The sequence below is a fragment of the Engraulis encrasicolus genome, chromosome 8 (assembly GCF_034702125.1).
Source record: "Engraulis encrasicolus isolate BLACKSEA-1 chromosome 8, IST_EnEncr_1.0, whole genome shotgun sequence".
Lineage (NCBI taxonomy): Eukaryota > Metazoa > Chordata > Actinopteri > Clupeiformes > Engraulidae > Engraulis > Engraulis encrasicolus.
In genome coordinates, this window is record NC_085864.1 from 41232094 (window position 1) to 41249593 (window position 17500).

At 46.6% G+C, this 17500-nt stretch overlaps 2 protein-coding genes across 5 annotated transcripts in view; one reads left to right on the top strand and one right to left on the bottom strand.

Annotated features, from left to right (window-relative positions):
- The window catches only part of LOC134454617 (cyclin-dependent kinase-like 1), a 16208-nt gene extending 15783 nt beyond the window's left edge, over positions 1-425 (bottom strand). The window contains exon 1 of the mRNA XM_063205709.1: positions 1-425. This exon is cut by the window's left edge and continues 20 nt beyond it. The gene's annotated coding sequence lies outside the window, so the exon portion shown is untranslated.
- Positions 426-3643: 3218 nt separating this feature from the next.
- LOC134454621 (transforming growth factor beta-1 proprotein-like) overlaps positions 3644-17500 on the top strand; it is a 44357-nt gene continuing 30500 nt past the window's right edge. Inside the window, exons 1-3 of one of the 4 annotated variants that reach the window (XM_063205717.1) lie at positions 3644-4197; positions 6528-6921; positions 6955-7814. In XM_063205717.1, the coding sequence (XP_063061787.1) occupies positions 7418-7814 (397 nt within the window). In that variant the 5' untranslated portion in view covers positions 3644-4197; positions 6528-6921; positions 6955-7417. Of the gene's footprint in view, positions 4198-5427; positions 6294-6527; positions 7815-17500 lie in introns of those variants that run through there. The other 3 variants (XM_063205714.1, XM_063205715.1, XM_063205716.1) reach the window with 3 other exon arrangements.

Sequence of the window (17500 nt, forward strand, 5' to 3'; positions counted from 1 at the left end):
CGAGCACCCCGCGTTTCTTGCTATCTGTCCCCTCTTGCGTCGCTTAAATCTCATTTCCTTCAAAGTTCTCGCTGACATCGGGCACTGAGACGTCTGTTTAATTGTTGAGAGGTTACCATTAGGGCAACGCTCACTCAAGTGCGCACTTGATAGCCCAGATCTACCTCTTTCCTTTGTCGTGGGATTAATTCCGCAGTCTTGCGCTTCTCCTCAGTGGCGTCCTTGGCAACCATGCCCAGTCGCTGTGCAAAACAAACGAGGCCATGGGTCCTGGAGTCCAGGACCTGGACAATGAGACGATATGAGCACCTGCTTGTTCACCTGGCGTTAGATGTTTGAGTAAGTTTGAATTTCATGACTCATCACTCGAACAAATGTCGTTTTCTCTGATCCTGTTCTCACCAGTGTCCGCGCTCCTGCCCAGGTGTCTCATTCTTGTGTATTGTGTAATCCAAGATCTGCCCGGGTTGCCAGGTTTGCAACAACGCATGGCAAAGGTCAAAAAGCTCAAACGCAAACGGTCATGATGATTGTTGGGCAGTGTTTTAAACAAAATAAAACAGAGCCGTATTTCATTGAATATGCCTACTGTACCTATGGTGAACCAGACGCACGTTTCTGGCACATTGTTTAGTAATATTTTTAAGAACTCTACGTCTGGTGTGATCTCCATTGTATATGTCTTTTTTACTTGACGTAGGCCCTACATTTTGAACGCACACATTTCGACGCACACATTTTGCATTCTGGCATTTTGGCACATTTTTACAGAACCTCTCGACCTGGCAACCCCATGCCTGGGTGAGCAAGTCAACTTTCATGGCATGCCTCTTCGTCCGCGCGCTCGTGGTGCTTAGAACTACCCGAGTGTTCAATTCAATACAGCAGTTCACAGGTGTGTGAACAATTTGAGTCCAGAACTAGGCCTAGTTTATCTAATATCCAATAGCCATTTCCTCGCAGCATTTCCACAAGATCAAGTTCTACGTTTTTGTTTATTAAACCTTTGTGTGAATGTGCGTATGTTTTCAGTGGTTTGGGTATGTATTTGGCGAGTTATGATTAGCCTAGACAAGGCTAGTATGTGCTGGTCATGGGGAAACACAGACCGTTTATGAACAGTTTAGGTAATAGGCCTAGGCCTATTAATGGTGTCTGACATGATGTTTTGAATTTCTGCATGTTCGTGTAGACTGTCTGGTCTGAAAGGCTACGTGGTGTGATTTGAGATAGTACTGTGCCACAGAGTAACCATTTCGGAAATTAGCATTTTAACGTTGAAACAAGAGAGCTGTCATTTCAGTGTGTGAGTGGCACGTGCGGGCGCGCGCAAGTGGAACGTCCTCGTGCCATCTCTCACTCGCCAAGGCATCAGGTGTTATTACACCCAGATGACGACTGAAAGGTGAGGTAAGGTGTCAAAACAGCATTTTTTTGTCAATTAGGGGTAGCGGAAATGAAAAAGTAGCTTATTTATTTAGACCCAGAATTAGACCACAGTGTTTTTATCAATGCCGCTGCCTACAGGCTATTAAATATTGCGTAGCCTAGGCCTACGCCTACATAAGGGATTTATGCCGTTATGGCCTGTAATTTATTTTGTAACGGAACTTTCTAAACAGTCAACATGAATGTCTATTAAGCTACTTTTATGAATTGATGAGGACTGCACACAGTGCAAGTATTACTATCAGTACTCATCTACGCATTACCTTTTTTAACCACAGGGTGGCAGGTATGGTCCAGATGTTGCCATCACCAGGGCAAGTAAGTGGACAGTGCAGAGTGAAGTTGTTCTGCTGAACTTAATTATGGTGTGTACTAAAGGTCGGTATGTCTGGTATTACAGCTATTCATGTTATTTAATCCACATTCATGGGATGGGTCAGGATGGAATGGGCGACTGTTGCCTCACAAGGAAGATATCCTCTCAGTAAACCTTGTAAAGGCTACAAGGAGATTGTATGTTCATAAAGCCACCATAAATGACCAGCTTAAGTTAACACAATAGTTATTTATGGGCTTGCAGACTCAAAGGGGATGTACTCTGTATTACATCACTGACTAAAACCACTCTGTGATGTGCACAAAATGTCATTGCTGGTGTCCATCAAAATGCCTGCCAGAAAGGAATTTGAAACAGATCAGCCATTATTCAAAGGATATTCAAATTGATCTCAGAAAAGAACTTCCGATTAAGTCTTAGAAGATCATACTAAATCATGCTTATTTGCTTATGATTTCACAGTATTTTATGGACATAATAATCCAGTAATTACAAACATGTTCACACTGTCATAGAATATGGAGGAGGTCAATATGATGCTGTTGTCATCCCATGAATCTGGAAATGTGCATTTGTGCATTTGCAAATGTGTATTCAAATTTCATAGCAGGTGTAATGCTGAACTTTTTCATTTTTTTTCCAAAATTGTTTTCAAACACTGAATGGTTTCTGTTCTGTCACACTTTTGTATTTTGAATGATACGTTTAACGTAGCTATACGTATTACTCAGCTGTGGCGGGTCTTTCAAATGCAGAGCAAGTGACGAGATGAAACACAACAAGTTGGGTTTTCTAATGTGTCTTGTTTCGAAGAAGGAAGTTTCCATCTGTAAGACTAGAGGAAACCAGTGTCATATCAGTTTGGGCGTTTTGGGTGTTGTTTGTTTGTCGGCTGATTTGTGAAGAGTGGTGTAAGGTCAGCATCCTGTGTGTGTGCGTGTGTATGTGTGCGTGTGCGTGTGCGTGTGCGTGTGTGTGTGTGTGCGTGTGTGTGTGTGTGTGTGTGTGTGTGTGTGTGCAGGGAAACCGGCAGGGTAGGACAAAGGGGTCACTTGTCCCGGGCCCAGGCAGAGAGAGGGGGCCCAAATTGCATCCTCATTATAATGTATAGACTGGGTTTGGGGCCCCTTCAGATGAATTTGTCCCGGGCCCAGCCAAAGCTGTCAACGGCTCTGTGTGTGTGTGTGTGTGTGTGTGTGTGTGTGTGTGTGTGTGTGTGTGTGTGTGTGTGTGTGTGTGTGTGTGTGTGTGTGTGTGTGTGTGTGTGCGCGTGCGTGTGTGCGCATTTCTGTCAAGCTCTCAGTGTGTCAGTTTGTTTGTGGGATGACCGCAGCCTTTGTATACTCATTATATTTTTTTCCAGCAATTATTCTTGTTATTCTTTCTTAGTTGTGGTCCCTCAGTAATCATGTGTACAAATGTGTTATGGAAATGTATTTGCCAGTAATAACATGCACATAGATTGATGCTAGCTTACGTATACAGCAGGCTATGTATCTGCCAATAGTTAGGCTCACGTGCATGTAAGTGCATTTAGGCCTATGGCAAGTGCTACTTACAGTTCTCTGGACATGCAGATAGACTAACATTGAATTCTCTCTCTCTCTCTCTCTCTCTCTCTCTCTCTCTCTCTCTGCTGTTAAGTTGCAGATGTTTTACTCAGAGAGGCCGTTACCCTCATTTCCTGGGCGGAGAGCTCCCCACTCTATTAGAGCACTAACAGGAACCTGAGAAAAAAAAGAGGAGAGAGGGGGAGAGAGAAAGAGAGAGAGAGAGAGAGAGAGAGAGAGAGAGAGAGAGAGAGGGAGGGAGAGAGAATGAGAATGTGTGTAAGTGTATGTGTGTGTAAGTGAGGGAGACAGTGAGTGAGAGCGAGAGTGAGAAACAGGGAGAGGGAGAGAGAGAGAGAGAGAGAGAGAGAGAGAGAAGTTAGTGGAACGGAGAGCTCACACTAATCATTTTGTCACCCACAAGCTCTGACAAGCAGCAGGCTGAAGGACTGGGGGCTGTTCAAAAAAAAAAGAGAGAGTGTAAGGGGGAGTCAGAGAGACCAGCACGCTGTGACAGTGAATGAGAGAGCAAGACAGAGAGAGAGAGAGAAAGAGACAGAGAGGAAGGGAGGAAGAGAACAAGACAGCGAGAGGTGTTCATGTGGAATCCAGCTAAGGAGTCAAAGGGCATAAAAGCGGACCGGCACCCACAAAGAATCCAGGAAAACGAGGGAGGAAGAAAGCAAGAGAGAGAGAGAGAGAGACAGAGAGGGGAGAGAGTGGGAGATCGCAACCCGATCCCTTTGGCTAACACAACAAGCTGAGAAACTCTCGTAGCTCCTCTGCTCCCGCTGGTTCCGCTGCCACTGACTGCACCGCACCACGCCGCTCCGCGCAACAGTTGCGCTCACAGAGTGCCGGGTACTTATCCATTTATTTCATTCTTTCATCTGTTATTTTTTTGGTATGTCTTTGAACGCTCCTGTCGTCAACGTCTTGGACGGCTCAGTGTGGAACTGTGTGTGTGTGTGTGTGAGGCTGTGCTTGTAATGTGTATGCTTCTGTGTGTTAGTTTGTCAGAGTGTGTGTGTGTGTGTGTGTATGTGTTTCTGTGTGCCCATTGCATCACTGAGGCAGTCAGGGTGTTTTCCACGAGATTATAGCACGGCTTTTGTTTCAGTTCCTGTCACGCTGCTTGTAAAAGTGTGTGTGACTGCGAGTGTGTGTTTGTGCGTTTGTAAGACTTGAATTCAACCCGAGGGAAAAGAGCACACACCATGTGCTTGGCTTTCCCGGGGGCCACTGCATTTTGTGTCATCAGTGTTCTGTGTGGGTTCAGTGTGCGCGCGTGTATCTGTATGTTGTAGGAAGAGTGCAGAGCGTTAGTCAATTCAAACGCTTTCTCTGAAACAGAAGTAGCTGCTCTGCTGTCATTGTGATCTTCCTCTGAAACGTTCGCTCGCTCGTGTGCTCGTAGGAAGTGTTACTTGCTGTACGCCAGAGACAGCGAAGAGTGACTACTGCTTCCCTTCTTGCTCTTAACACTTCACGTCCGTCCTGCGTGTAGTTTTTGTTAAGACACGGTCACAATTGGGTCGCAAAAAGCCAAATCATTTGAGTAGTGTCAGGTCGTGCACTACTTAACCTCTTAAGACACGGCTTTATAAATTTGTTGTTACCAGTATGGTAATGACCAAGTCGTGGTGCATTACTAAAGGGCCTGTGTTGTGTCATAGTATTGTAGTGCTATGGTAGTTACATTTCAATGACTATTGCAGCGTGCCACTGGAGGTACGGCGCACATTAAGGGGCTACGATCACTTAACGGAACCTTATGTGTTTTATACATGACGAGGAGGGAAAAAGAGTTTCTTTAGTTCTCTCGGTTTCTCTGAGTGTTACTGTACGCCACTATCTGATTAACTGCCAGGCCGCCTCTAAGCCTCTCGGGAGCTTTATCACTCCGTCAGAGGAAGCCAGAGGTCATCTGATCAGCCTTCAGAAGGAAGAAGCCCTAGGAGGGGGACGCGGCGTCTCTTGCTCTTTACCCAGCTTTTGGTTACAGCCCCTGAGAAGTGAGTGAGCGACAGCGAGAGAGAGAGAGAGAGAGAGAGAGAGAGAGAGAGAGAGAAAGGGGGGTGAAAGAGAAAGAAGAGTAGGCTGGACATATATAGAGCCAGACAGGTACCAAAGGGGCTAAACTAAAGTAATTGAAAGCAGGCAGCCGCCGCAAAAAAAGCGGGGCTGTCAATCCAAGAGGGAAGAGCGAGAGAAAGACAGAGAGGCAGAAAGCTAGACAGTGTGTGTCAGAGAAAGAGAGAGAGAGAGAGAGAGAGAGAGAGAGAGAGAGAGAGAGAGAGAGAGAGAGAGAGAGAGTACACAGCAGGGGTGGGGGGGAGACTTGAGCATTTATTGGAGGGGAAAGTGAAGTGCTCGGGCTGTGTGCCGTGCTGTGCTGTGCTGGACAGTGTTGAGTGGAGCAAAGCGGAGGGTTGAGTCAGGCTGAACTTGCTGTGCTGTCAGGCAGGGCAGGCACCCTGATTACTGATTGTGTTTTATATCCAGGGCCAGAGGGGGGCTTTTCTTGTTGTGCTCCACTCTTCTCCTTCTCTCTGTGTGTTTGCCTCTCCACTCCGGAGATCCCACTGTTGCAGCTGGACAGACTGAGCTGACTTAAGCGTTTTTTTTCTTCAGTAGAAGAGAAAGAAAAGAGGGAAAGAAAGAGAGAGAGAGAGAGAGAGACTCGGATCTTGTCCAGACCCGTGGACTCATAACAAGCGTTGCAGTGTCTCCTTGCCAGGAGTTTAGACAGTTGTTCAAAGTGTGCACCGCCAGGGGAGAGCAGGAAGCTAAGCAAACCTCCACAACCTACTCTGGGAGGTGTGTGTCTGAGCGCAAAGCGAACAAGCAAGCGAAGGAGAGAATTAGAGAAGGAGGGAGTGTGTGCACGGTGGATGTCAGCGGCTACTGCCTCTAAGGACTATTGTGTGGTGTGTGTTTGGATCCCCTCTGACTCGGTGTGTGTTTGTGTGTGTGTTTGTGTGTTTGTCCTTGTGTTGTCTGTCTGTCTGTCTGTCTGTCTGTCTGTCTGTGTGTTTGTTTTTGTGTTGTCAGCCTGTCTATCTGTCTGTCTGTCTGTCTGTCTGTCTGTCTGTCTCTCCTGTTTGTTTGTGCATCAGAGGGCTGGACACTCCGTGTGCCTAGGGAATGTAACAGGGTTTTTTTTCTTCTTCTTCTCTTCCCTCTCCCAGCTCTGTGTGTGAGAGAGTGTGTGGGAGTGTGTATGCTCACTCACTCGCTCTGTCCGTCCAGCCGCTCACCCCTTGAGTGTGTGTGTGAGAGAGAAAGCAAGCGAGTGAGTGAGTGAGTGAGGTGCTGGAAAAGAGTAGCTGCACTAGCGAGGTGGGATTCCCCACCCCAGCTCTCATCCACACCCACACCCACCACCCACCACCCCAGTCTGTCTGCCCTGCCCTGCCCTGCCCTGCCCTGCCCTGATCTACCCTGCCCGTCCGCCCTCCCACCAGGCACAGACGCTTACCAGACGGCCAGACGACACGAGGCACAAGCTCCGCAAGTAGGTGCTTTCCGATCCAAAGACAACAGCAGCCTAAGCAGCAGCAGCAGCAGCAGCAGCAAACGGTAGTTCGAGAGATCAACTGAGAACTCAAGAGACAGGCTTTTAAGGAGCATCACAGCATCACTGTGGTAGAGGACGGATAATCTGCTGCGGTTAGAAACGGGGATACAAAACAGAGGGAAATAGGAGAAAAACGACGAACAAAACTGACCCAAAACAAAACAAGGATAAGTGACTGTTTCCATCCATTGGGCGTCCAGTGGTGAGCGAACACTTTTGACCTCACCTCTGTCTCACCTCCACTGCTGTTTGTGTCTTCAGTTTGTTCTCTGGACTTCTCGTGTCTGTGGAGGACAGCCACTGTGGTGCGAAGAGGACCTGCGCACAGAATCGGAGTAGAGAAAATTTCCGGAGAAGCAAAACATTGAACGAAATTCATTTGGACGTACCGTAGCGAGGAAAGGAGTCCGGAGAAAACCGACTAAAGACCAAAAGGGAAAACAAACACAAACAAAAAACAAAGACGTTGGGCGAGTAGAGAACGAAAAAAAACAAACAAACATGGAGGCTCTGTGGCTCACGTTGGCACTGGCGCTGTGCTGCGCGCTGGCGGGCAGCGCGGGCGTGGGCGCCCTGTCCACCTGCAAGACGCTGGACCTGGAGCTGGTGAAGCGCAAGCGCATCGAAGCCATCCGCGGCCAGATCCTCAGCAAGCTGCGCATGGACAAGGAGCCCAAGCCCGAGGAAGGGGAGGGCGGAGGCGGAGGCGGAGGAGAGGAGAGCGGCGGCTCAGAGCAGGCGCAGGAGGAGAGCATCCCGGCGGCGCTGCTGTCCATCTACAACAGCACGCTGGACCAGAATGCCGAGCGGCAGGCGTCGGTGCCAGAGCTCACGCCGCAGCTGGAGGACGAGGACTACTACGCCAAGGAGCTGCACAAGTTCGACATCAAGAACAACGGTCAGTTGCTAGTAAACACACATCACACAAACACATGGGGCTGGCCTATACACATGGGGCTGGTTCAGGATAAGTTAAGGTAAATCATCTATTAGAAGAGCCTGGAGTCCTCATTTTCTTAAGAAAAGCTCTTGTATTAGATGAGTTTACCTCATTGGATTAGAATTTACCTCATTTCTTAACTTTAACTCATCCTGAACCAACTTTGAAGTATAGGCCCATGCTCTCTATTTCTCTATTTCTCTATTTCTCTCTCTCTCTCTCTCTCTCTCTCTCTCTCTCTCTCTCTCTCTCTCTTGAACAACCGTGATGCTGTGCTGCTTGTTACACATCACACATACTAGTGGCCATTTCTCAATGTTCTAGGAAGCACACTTGGAATTGTGTCAGCCTAATTAGTCACGCCCAGTGATTGGATAACTCTTTGGTGAACTCTTCGGAGTATCCAATCACTGGGTGTGACTAATTAGGCTGACACACTTCTTGAGAAATGGCCACTGTCTCTGACTCTCTGAATCTCTGACTCTCTGACTCTGTCTGTCGGTCTCTCTCTCATCAAGATCAACGGCTAGTTGATGATGACACTGAATGAAGGATGTCTTTGCTAACAAGCAAACAGGTCAATTGAGTTTGAAATGTCCGATATTTGTTTGTCAGGCAGAGGTGGCAACCCTTCTCTCTCTCTCTCTCTCTCTCTCTCTCTCTCTCTCTCTCTCTCTCTCTCTCTCTCTCTCTCTCTCTCTCTCTCTCTCTCTGTCTCTCTCACACACACACACACACACACACAGTAGTGATGGCTGGCCAGGGACGCTGTTTGTTTGCACACACCCACTCCTTTACACACACATACAAGACACACACACACACACACACACACACACACACACACACACACACACACACACACACACACACACACCCCTACACACACACACACACACACACACACACACTATTCTATGGTATGATTTATGGTTTACAGTACAGCAACAGGACATTAGGGAGCGAGTCGTACACGAGAGACTATGCTGTTGAAAGATGGAATGGGTGGGACAAACACACACACACACACACACGCACATACTCACACACACACACACACACACACACACACACACATACACACACACATGCTCACACACACACACACACACACACACACACATACATGCTCACACACACACACACACACACACACACACACACACACACACACACACACACATACACGCACACACACACACACATACACGCTCACACACACACCCGCGCGCGCACGCACACACGTACACACACACACACACACACACACACATACACGCTCACACACACACCCGCGCGCACGCACGCACACACACACACACACACTTAATAAATACACACAGCATAGTTTTATGGGCGGCTGTGGCCTAATGGGCAGGCAGTTCAGATTAGGGATAAGTGTAATGACATGTCATGTAGCAAAAGTTAACATCAGAAATTGTGAATAATCACACACACACACACACACGCACAAATGCAAACACCAGCACACACCAGCACTGTAATGCAACCTCAGCAGACATGATGAAGCACATCATCGCCACAACCAACACATCACACCAGATGGGAAACAACACTGCCCTACACTTATTGTGTAAAATATTCTACATAACTCTATTTAATACAGTCCCTTTCAACAACATATACAGAGGTATATAGGGGTGTAAATCACAGCCTCCATGACGATACTATTCATCAATATTGATATCTTATTATGCGATGCGATGTGATTCGATTATTTTCTACTTTTTTCCAATTACTTTTCCACTTCTATTATGTTTTTGAGCTGCGGCATTGGGAAGGGGCCAGCGATTCGATTATTTTCGATACTGAAGAATTCCACGTGATACGATGCAATTCGATTCAATCATCAGATTATATCTCGATATATCGATACATTTCGATTATTATTTACACCCCTAATTAAAATTAGAAATGAGTTCATTATGTAAGTTCAACACTGGTAATAGTCCCTGTTACACCAGTTATTACACTGTATCTAATTATAAACTGACGAGATTATTTTACTTTTACTCTACTACTACCTCTACATACAGTATAGGGCTATGGTACACTCCCACATCAACTGAACACTACGTAACATACAAACAGCACAGATGGGATGGATTGACATCACTGATTTGCTTGGTCATTTGCTTATGTTGCATGTTAAGTACAACTGGCATTTCCCTGACATTTCCCTGAGGTGACTGATTAGAGGAAACGTACTCTATATTGTGGAGTAATCAAGAAAGTCTGCTTTTTGAGTGGGAAGATGATTTTTTTGGAACATACCATCATCATCATTATAAACATACAACACACAGAGACACACAGAGACACACACACACACACACACACACACACACACACACACACACACACACACACACACACACACACACACACACACACACACACACACACACACACGTTGTGGAGTCTATGTTATAGTCCATAATCAGTAAGGGCTGCATTCTTGCCCCCCTCTCTCTCATGCGCTCATCATTCTCCTTGGCAGCAGGGCAGAAAACAAACAGCAACCGACATATTCCCACAATTCCCCTGTTCCATCTCCTAAATGGAAAAGACAAGACGACGAGCTCATCACTTAGTATGAAAAAAAATGGCATTCATACGTTAAATACACCCGCCCATGCCTCACGTCTCACATAGTCACCTGACCCCACCTGACTGCATCTATTGTCTCTGCATACTAGTCTATACCCCATGTTCTTTCCCCCAGTGTCTGCTGTTGTGCTGTGCTGTGCTGTGCTGTGCTGTGCTGTGCTGTGCTGTGCTGTGCTGTGCTGTGCTGTGCTGTGCTGTGCTGTGCTATGTTGTGAAGAAAGGAGTCGCACACTGGAGCTGAATGCAAAATCAAAAACTGTATTAAACAAAGCCGAAAAAGTAAAGAAAACCGACAGACAGGGGACAAATTCCTATCCTCTAACCTGTTGGTCAGGAAAATGGTTAAATTGTTGCGTTTAATGCATAGCCATGATGCCAGTTTGCTGTGCAGTGTTGTGTGTCTGTCTAGCGAGTGCTTCGCTGGGTATAGCAGTGGTGTGCATGTTAGCATTGTGTTGCCGCGTTGGTATCCGTGGCATTTTTATGGGCGTTTTGTTTTGGGGTTTTTGCTTCTTCACCCGGGGGCCTGCGGTGGTCTTTAAGTGGGGCTCTTGTTTAGGCCCGAGCGTTGGGTCCGGGACCGATCTGCTTTCTCTTAGCGCAAGGCAGTAAACAGTTTTGCAGGCCGCAGGAACTGAGGAGATGGTTGGGCGCCGGGCCAACTCCCCCAATTGTTTACAAGGAGAGGCTTGGCTGCTATGGCCCCTAACCCACTTCATCTCCTCCTTCCTTACCATTTCTTCTGCTTAACCACCATTCCAACCACCAATTAACACAAACATATTAGGGCTGTAACAATATTGTATCGAGCCGAGAAATTGTGATCCACACAGTCACGATACTGTATAGCGATGCAAGAGGGCAGTATCTTGGTAAGCTTTTTCAAAGTTCTGTTCCCCTTCAGTGCAGAAAACAACCACAAGATATGATGTGACGTTTCAAATTCTCCTCATTATTATTTTTAAACAGTTTTTTGATACTTAGTAGCAACTTGTAACCTGCTCTGTCAAAATTATCATTTAATTTTTTGAAAAAAAAAAAAAAGAATTTCAAAAGCGAACCGTAGGTCAAAGATCGTGATGTGAAACGAATCGTGAATTGAGTGTATTGTTACAGCCCTGATACATAAAGGCCTACACACACTTACATTAACTTTCACATAGTCACACACACGAGCACATACTACGCACTGTATATGCAAGCAGGCAACGAGATATAAGTACGCACACACTTGACAGGATCACATGTGTTCACATATGTGTCCTTGACCTGCTGTTTGTATTTAACCACATCTGTTTGTTTGGGTGCAATAAATACTTCCCCGCTATCCCTCGACATCTGATGTTCAGCACACCAGCACACACATGTGCACTCATGTGCACACACACGCACACACACGCACACACGCACACATGCAAACGCCCACACGCACATAATCACATACACACATACACACACCACACCAAAACATACCACACACACATGCATGCATATACACCCCAACCAACACAGAAAAATATACTCTTGAGCCATTACGCCATCCTCTTTTCTGCCTCTATAAACACACATATGCACACACACAGACACAACACACATGTGTGCGCACAGACACACACACACGCGCACACACACACACACACACACACACACACACACACACACACACACACACACACACACACACACACACACACACACACACACACACACACACACACACACACACGTCCAGCAGCTGGAATTAAGCAACTATTGCCCTGAGTGATGCATGCTGGGAAAATAACCACCACCACCACCATCCCCACCCTCGCACTCCCCCAAGGGACAGTGTAGACCTCTCCTGATTCAAACGTTTCGTCTTGCAAGAGAAAGCAAAAGAGAGGGAAAGAGATATTACGGGATAGAGGGCCAAAAAGAAAGTGAGGCATAGAGAGGAGATGGGTTCCCATTATTTTCTCTTTTACTTATTCTTTCTTTTCTCTCCTCTCTTCTCATTTCCTTTTCCCCCAATTCCATTCTCTCTCTCTGTCTCTGTCTCTCTTTCCCCGCCGTCTATCCTCTCGTGTTCCCTGTGGAATTGGGGTTTTCCTGTAATTTGAGCTTTGGGTTCTCCCTTTTCTCTCTCGTTTTCTCCTTCCTCTCCTGTCATTTCTAATGTCCTCCTCTCTCCCTCCCTCCCTCTCCCTCCCTCTCTCTCTCTCTCTCTCTCTCTCTCTCTCTCTCTCTTTCTCTCTCTCCCCCCTCTCTCAGTCTCCCACCCTCTCCCCTGTTTCTTTCTCCCTACCTTGCTCTCTCTCTCTCTCTCTCTCTCTCTCTCTCTCTCTCTCTCTCTCTCTCTCTCTCCTTATTATCAGTGTGTTTGTGACAGGGCAGCTTGGCAGGAAGGAAGGCCAATTGCCCCAGTGTGGACGAAGCTGACTCAGAGGCTGGAGAAAAAAAGTGCCCATGGGTGTACACACGTACAAGTGTGTGTGTGTGTGTGTGTGTGTGTGTGTGTGTGTGTGTGTGTGTGTGTGTGTGTGTGTGTGTGTGTGTGTGTGTGTGTGTGTGTGTGTGTGTGAGTGTGTGCTTGTGTGTGTGTGTGTGTGTGTATACGCGTGAGCGCGCGTCTGTGTATTTGTGTGCGTGTGCGTGTGTTTGTGTGTGTGCATATTTGTGTGTGTGTATCCGCCTGTGTGTGTGTATGTGTGTGTGTGCGTGTGCGTGTGTGTGTGTATACGCGTGAGCGCGCTCCTGTGTGCATGTACGCGTGCACATGTGTTTTAGTGCATGTAGTGCATTTCAGACTGTAGTGTACAGTAAGTTTGTGAGAGCACTTTTGTGGGGCAGAATGAGGCAGGAAAGAAAACACGAAACAACAACAACAGCAAGAAAGATGATGTTCTAGAGTTTTCGAGTTTATATTGGCACTCGGTGCGTTTCTGTGTGTGTGTGTGTGTGTGTGTGTGTGTGTGTGTGTGTGTGTGTGTGTGTGTGTGTGTGTGTGTGTGTGTGTGTGTGTGTGTGTGTGTGTGAGTGAGTGAGTGAGTGAGTGAGTGAGTGAGTGAGTGAGTGTGAGAGAGAGAGAGAGAGAGAGAGAGAGAGAGAGAGAGAGAGAGAGAGAGAGAGAGAGAGAGAGAGAGAGAGAGAGAGAGAGAGAGAGAGTTTGTGATTTTATGTGTGTTCAAGGGTGGGGGTGTACTTTATTTTGTGGTCAGTGGCATAAACTTGGAAAATATATGATCCTTTGTGTGTGTGTGTGTGTGTGAGTGTCTGTGTGTGTGTGTGTGTGTGTGTGTGTGTGTGTGTGTGTGTGTGTGTGTGTGTGTGTGTGTGTGTGTGTGTGTGTGTGTGTGTGTGTGTGTGTGTGTGTGTGTGTGTGTGTGTGTGTGTTTGTGTGTGTGTGTGTGAGTGTGTGTTTGCATGAGTGCATGCGGGCGTGTGCATGTGTATCTTAATGCATGCATTTTTCTACTGTGTGTTTTCGTTGATGTAATGGAGTCAAATTGAGAAACGTTACGGCCAACTGCCTCACTTTTATTGCATAGAGCTGTCTTGTAAACATATATTTACCCTGGATGCCTATTTGGAGCAAAACATTCAGAAGTAAATCTAGCTTTTAACGGAATTGTTTCTGGACAGTAAGATTAAATAGAGCAATTAACATCGAAGTAATGAAAGTAGTAAAAAAAAAACAAGTAGTTTTACAGCAGCAATTGCCTGACTTTTTTGCGCCATTATCATCAATCATTGCAATTTTGCGGGTTCTCATGCATAGTTCTCTAGCTCTGATAGGCACGTAGCGAAAGCTAATTCCAACGTAGCCCGCGGCGGAACATTTTTGAGTGCGTGATGCAACACATCTAGTGTGCTAGCTCAGCACGCTTAGGAGGGCATCACGCTCCATATACTCCCAGACAGGGCTTCGACAGCTTCGGCTGGGCCTGGGACAAAGTACACTAAAATGCACCCCAATCCAATACGTGCAGTGTAATGGGGAGCCAATTCTGCCCCCCATCCTTTTATGGCTTGGGAAAACTGACCCTTTTGCCCCCCTTGTCAGTGGCTCTGCTCCCAGAATGCTCCACCATGCTATACACCGAATACATACAGTGCTCCTTATAGCCTCCGGGGCCAGACACGACTCTCGAGAACATTTGGCGCGGACTTGGCCCACTTTCGGCTTGCAGTCGCGCGACTGAGGAAAGGGAATTCCTGGCAGTCTTGACACTTGAGAGAATCTTCAGAAACCTGAACCTGACTTTCCATGTCTCGTCACGTACTGTACACAAACGATTGGAAATATTTGTACGAAAATGGAAAATAGATTTTCTGATGTTGCTGCTTTTGCACAACCAATATCAAGCAAGGCATGTTCATGAGATCTTAAATACAACAATAACATCCTGACTTCAATCAAAGAATTTGAGTCGTAAAGTTATACTCGTAAAATCTGTTTGCTAATAATGTAGTAACTGGTCCAGATGGTCGTGTAGAATAAAGGGTTTGTGTTTGTGAGTGTTTTGGAATTACTCCTAAAGGGCAGATAAGCTATGCGTGGGCCTGCTAGCAAGCTGCTAATAAATGGCGAACATGCGTAGGAAATGTAACGTGTGACGGTTTCTACTAGTGCTGTGTGAAAGGACAGAGGTGTGATGTACGATAAAGGTCAACATCCTCTTGTCACCCTGAAAGTATCTTTCGTACAGTAAAAACAAAACAGAAAGTCTGCAGCCCCGAAGGTAGGTGTAAGGAAGATGCTGCATCATCATGCAGCTGCCTGGCAGTGTTATTGTTATCGACCGAGTTCTCTTTAATTTTCATAAAAGAGACTTAAGTTTCCATTTACAGTAAGAGTATCGCAAAAAATGTCAACAGACGACCACAGACATCTCATAGTGGTAGTGGTGTTCTCACACACCCACCATAGAGACAAGCTACTTGACTCTTTCAAAACAAGGGTATGATAAGACAGAGGAAAAACAAAGATATAGCGTTTGTGTTCCCAGGAACTTGTCTCCAACCATCCACTGTTTGTGTGTGTGAGAGAGAGTCAGTGTGTGTGTGTGTCTGTTTAACAGAGAGTGTGTGAGAAGAGAGTCAGTGTGTGTATGTGTGTGTGTGTGTGTGTGTGTGTGTGTGTGTGTGTGTGTGTGTGTGTGTGTGTGTGTGTGTGTGTGTGTGTATGTGTGTTTGTGTGTGTGTGTGTGTGTGTGTGTGTGTGTGTGTGTTGCCTGTGTGCGTGTTGCCTGTGATATTTCTCACAGTCCTATCACAAAGTGAGACATCTGTTGGTGAGGCAGCCGTGCCCCCGAGGTAGCGACATGATAGAGTTGTGTTTATAAAGGAAAAGGGGGACGGGACGGGACGGGACGGAACGAGTCCAACAAGAAAGAAAGACGCATGGGAAAAGACGTGGGGAAAGGGACAACTGTCTGGGTATGGAGAGATGATAGAGGGAGTAACAGAGGAGGGAGGCAGATGGAGGGAGGGAGGGAGGGAGGATGGGAGGGTGGGAGAGAGGGAAGGTGTTTTTGTGTGTAAAGAAAATGCGCGTGAAGAAAAATTAACAGGGAGTGCTACCAATAAAGGGGGACACTGACTGAAAAGAGATAACGAGTGTGAGAGAGAGGAAGAATGTTGCAAATTAACAGAACGAGACTAGAAATAGAAGTAGAGAGAGAGAGAGAAAGAAAGAGAGAGATTGAGAGAGATTGAGAGAGAGACAGATAGAGAGAGAGAAAGAGAGAGAGAGAGATTGAGAGAGAGAGAGAGAGAGAGAGAGAGAGAGAGAGAGAGAGAGAGATGGCCCAGGCAGGTATTTAAGCCGTCAGGAATCTGGACCCCTCCCATGAGTAATGATAGTGCTGCTGGTGTGCCTGTCAAGACAGCTGTCCCCAGCTTACCTGTGGATCAAGCACAGCACTCAAATCCCCACCGTGTCCAACACATGCACGCATACACACACACACACACGCACACACGCACACAATGCATGCACATGCCCTCTCATACCTTTACACACACACATGCACAACCACAAAAATATAGACAGACAGACAGACAGACAGACAGACAGACAGACAGACAGACAGAGACACACACACACACACACATACACTTATGCGCGCCCACACAAACAATATGCATACACAAGCCCTCTCATAGCTTTACACACACACATGCACAACCACAAAAATATACACAGACAGACAGACAGACGCGCGCGCACGCACACACACACGCACACACACACACACACACACACACACACACACACACACACACACACACACACACACACACACACACACACACACACACACACACACACAAACACAGTGGGATCACCCCAGAGGACTATGTCTTCATCATTCATAGTTTCCATTGGGGCGTTGTCACACTTTTGTGCCCGGCACTCCTCTCTGTTTCCCAATCAGTGGGATCCATTTTAGGAGACACACAAGCACCTTCCTATTTAAGGCCATCGTTTAATGCATTAGCACATCTAGGTCTGTCCAGAACACCAGCATGCCACAGAAATAAATCAAATTTTGAAATGATAATAAGATAAGATGCCCTCAATTTAATTCAACGTCTTAACCGGAAGTCATGACCGCACCTAATTAAGGCCAACGCTTGATGTGTTTGCACATTTGGGTGTCCAAAACAACAGCATAACATAGATACGTAAATCAATAACAATTTAAGCAATATGCCACGAGAGGCCGTGGGTTGTGCTCAATTGATAACGGCCAAGGAGTGTGGGGCACGACGCGAAGCGGAGTGCCGTAAACGTCCCCTTGCCCGTTATCAATTGAGCACAATCCACGGACTCAAGTGGCTTATTGCTTATCTAACACTGTTACACTTTAATCGCTGACCAAATTTCTTTAAAATCGCTTTAATAACAATTAATTTGATCCGTTGCGGTTGAGGAAGTGATTGTGATTACCCCGGCAACGTTACTCGGCGTGCATGCGTCGCGCTGCCAGACACACACTCGCTACAAAAAACTCGACAAGGATGCCATA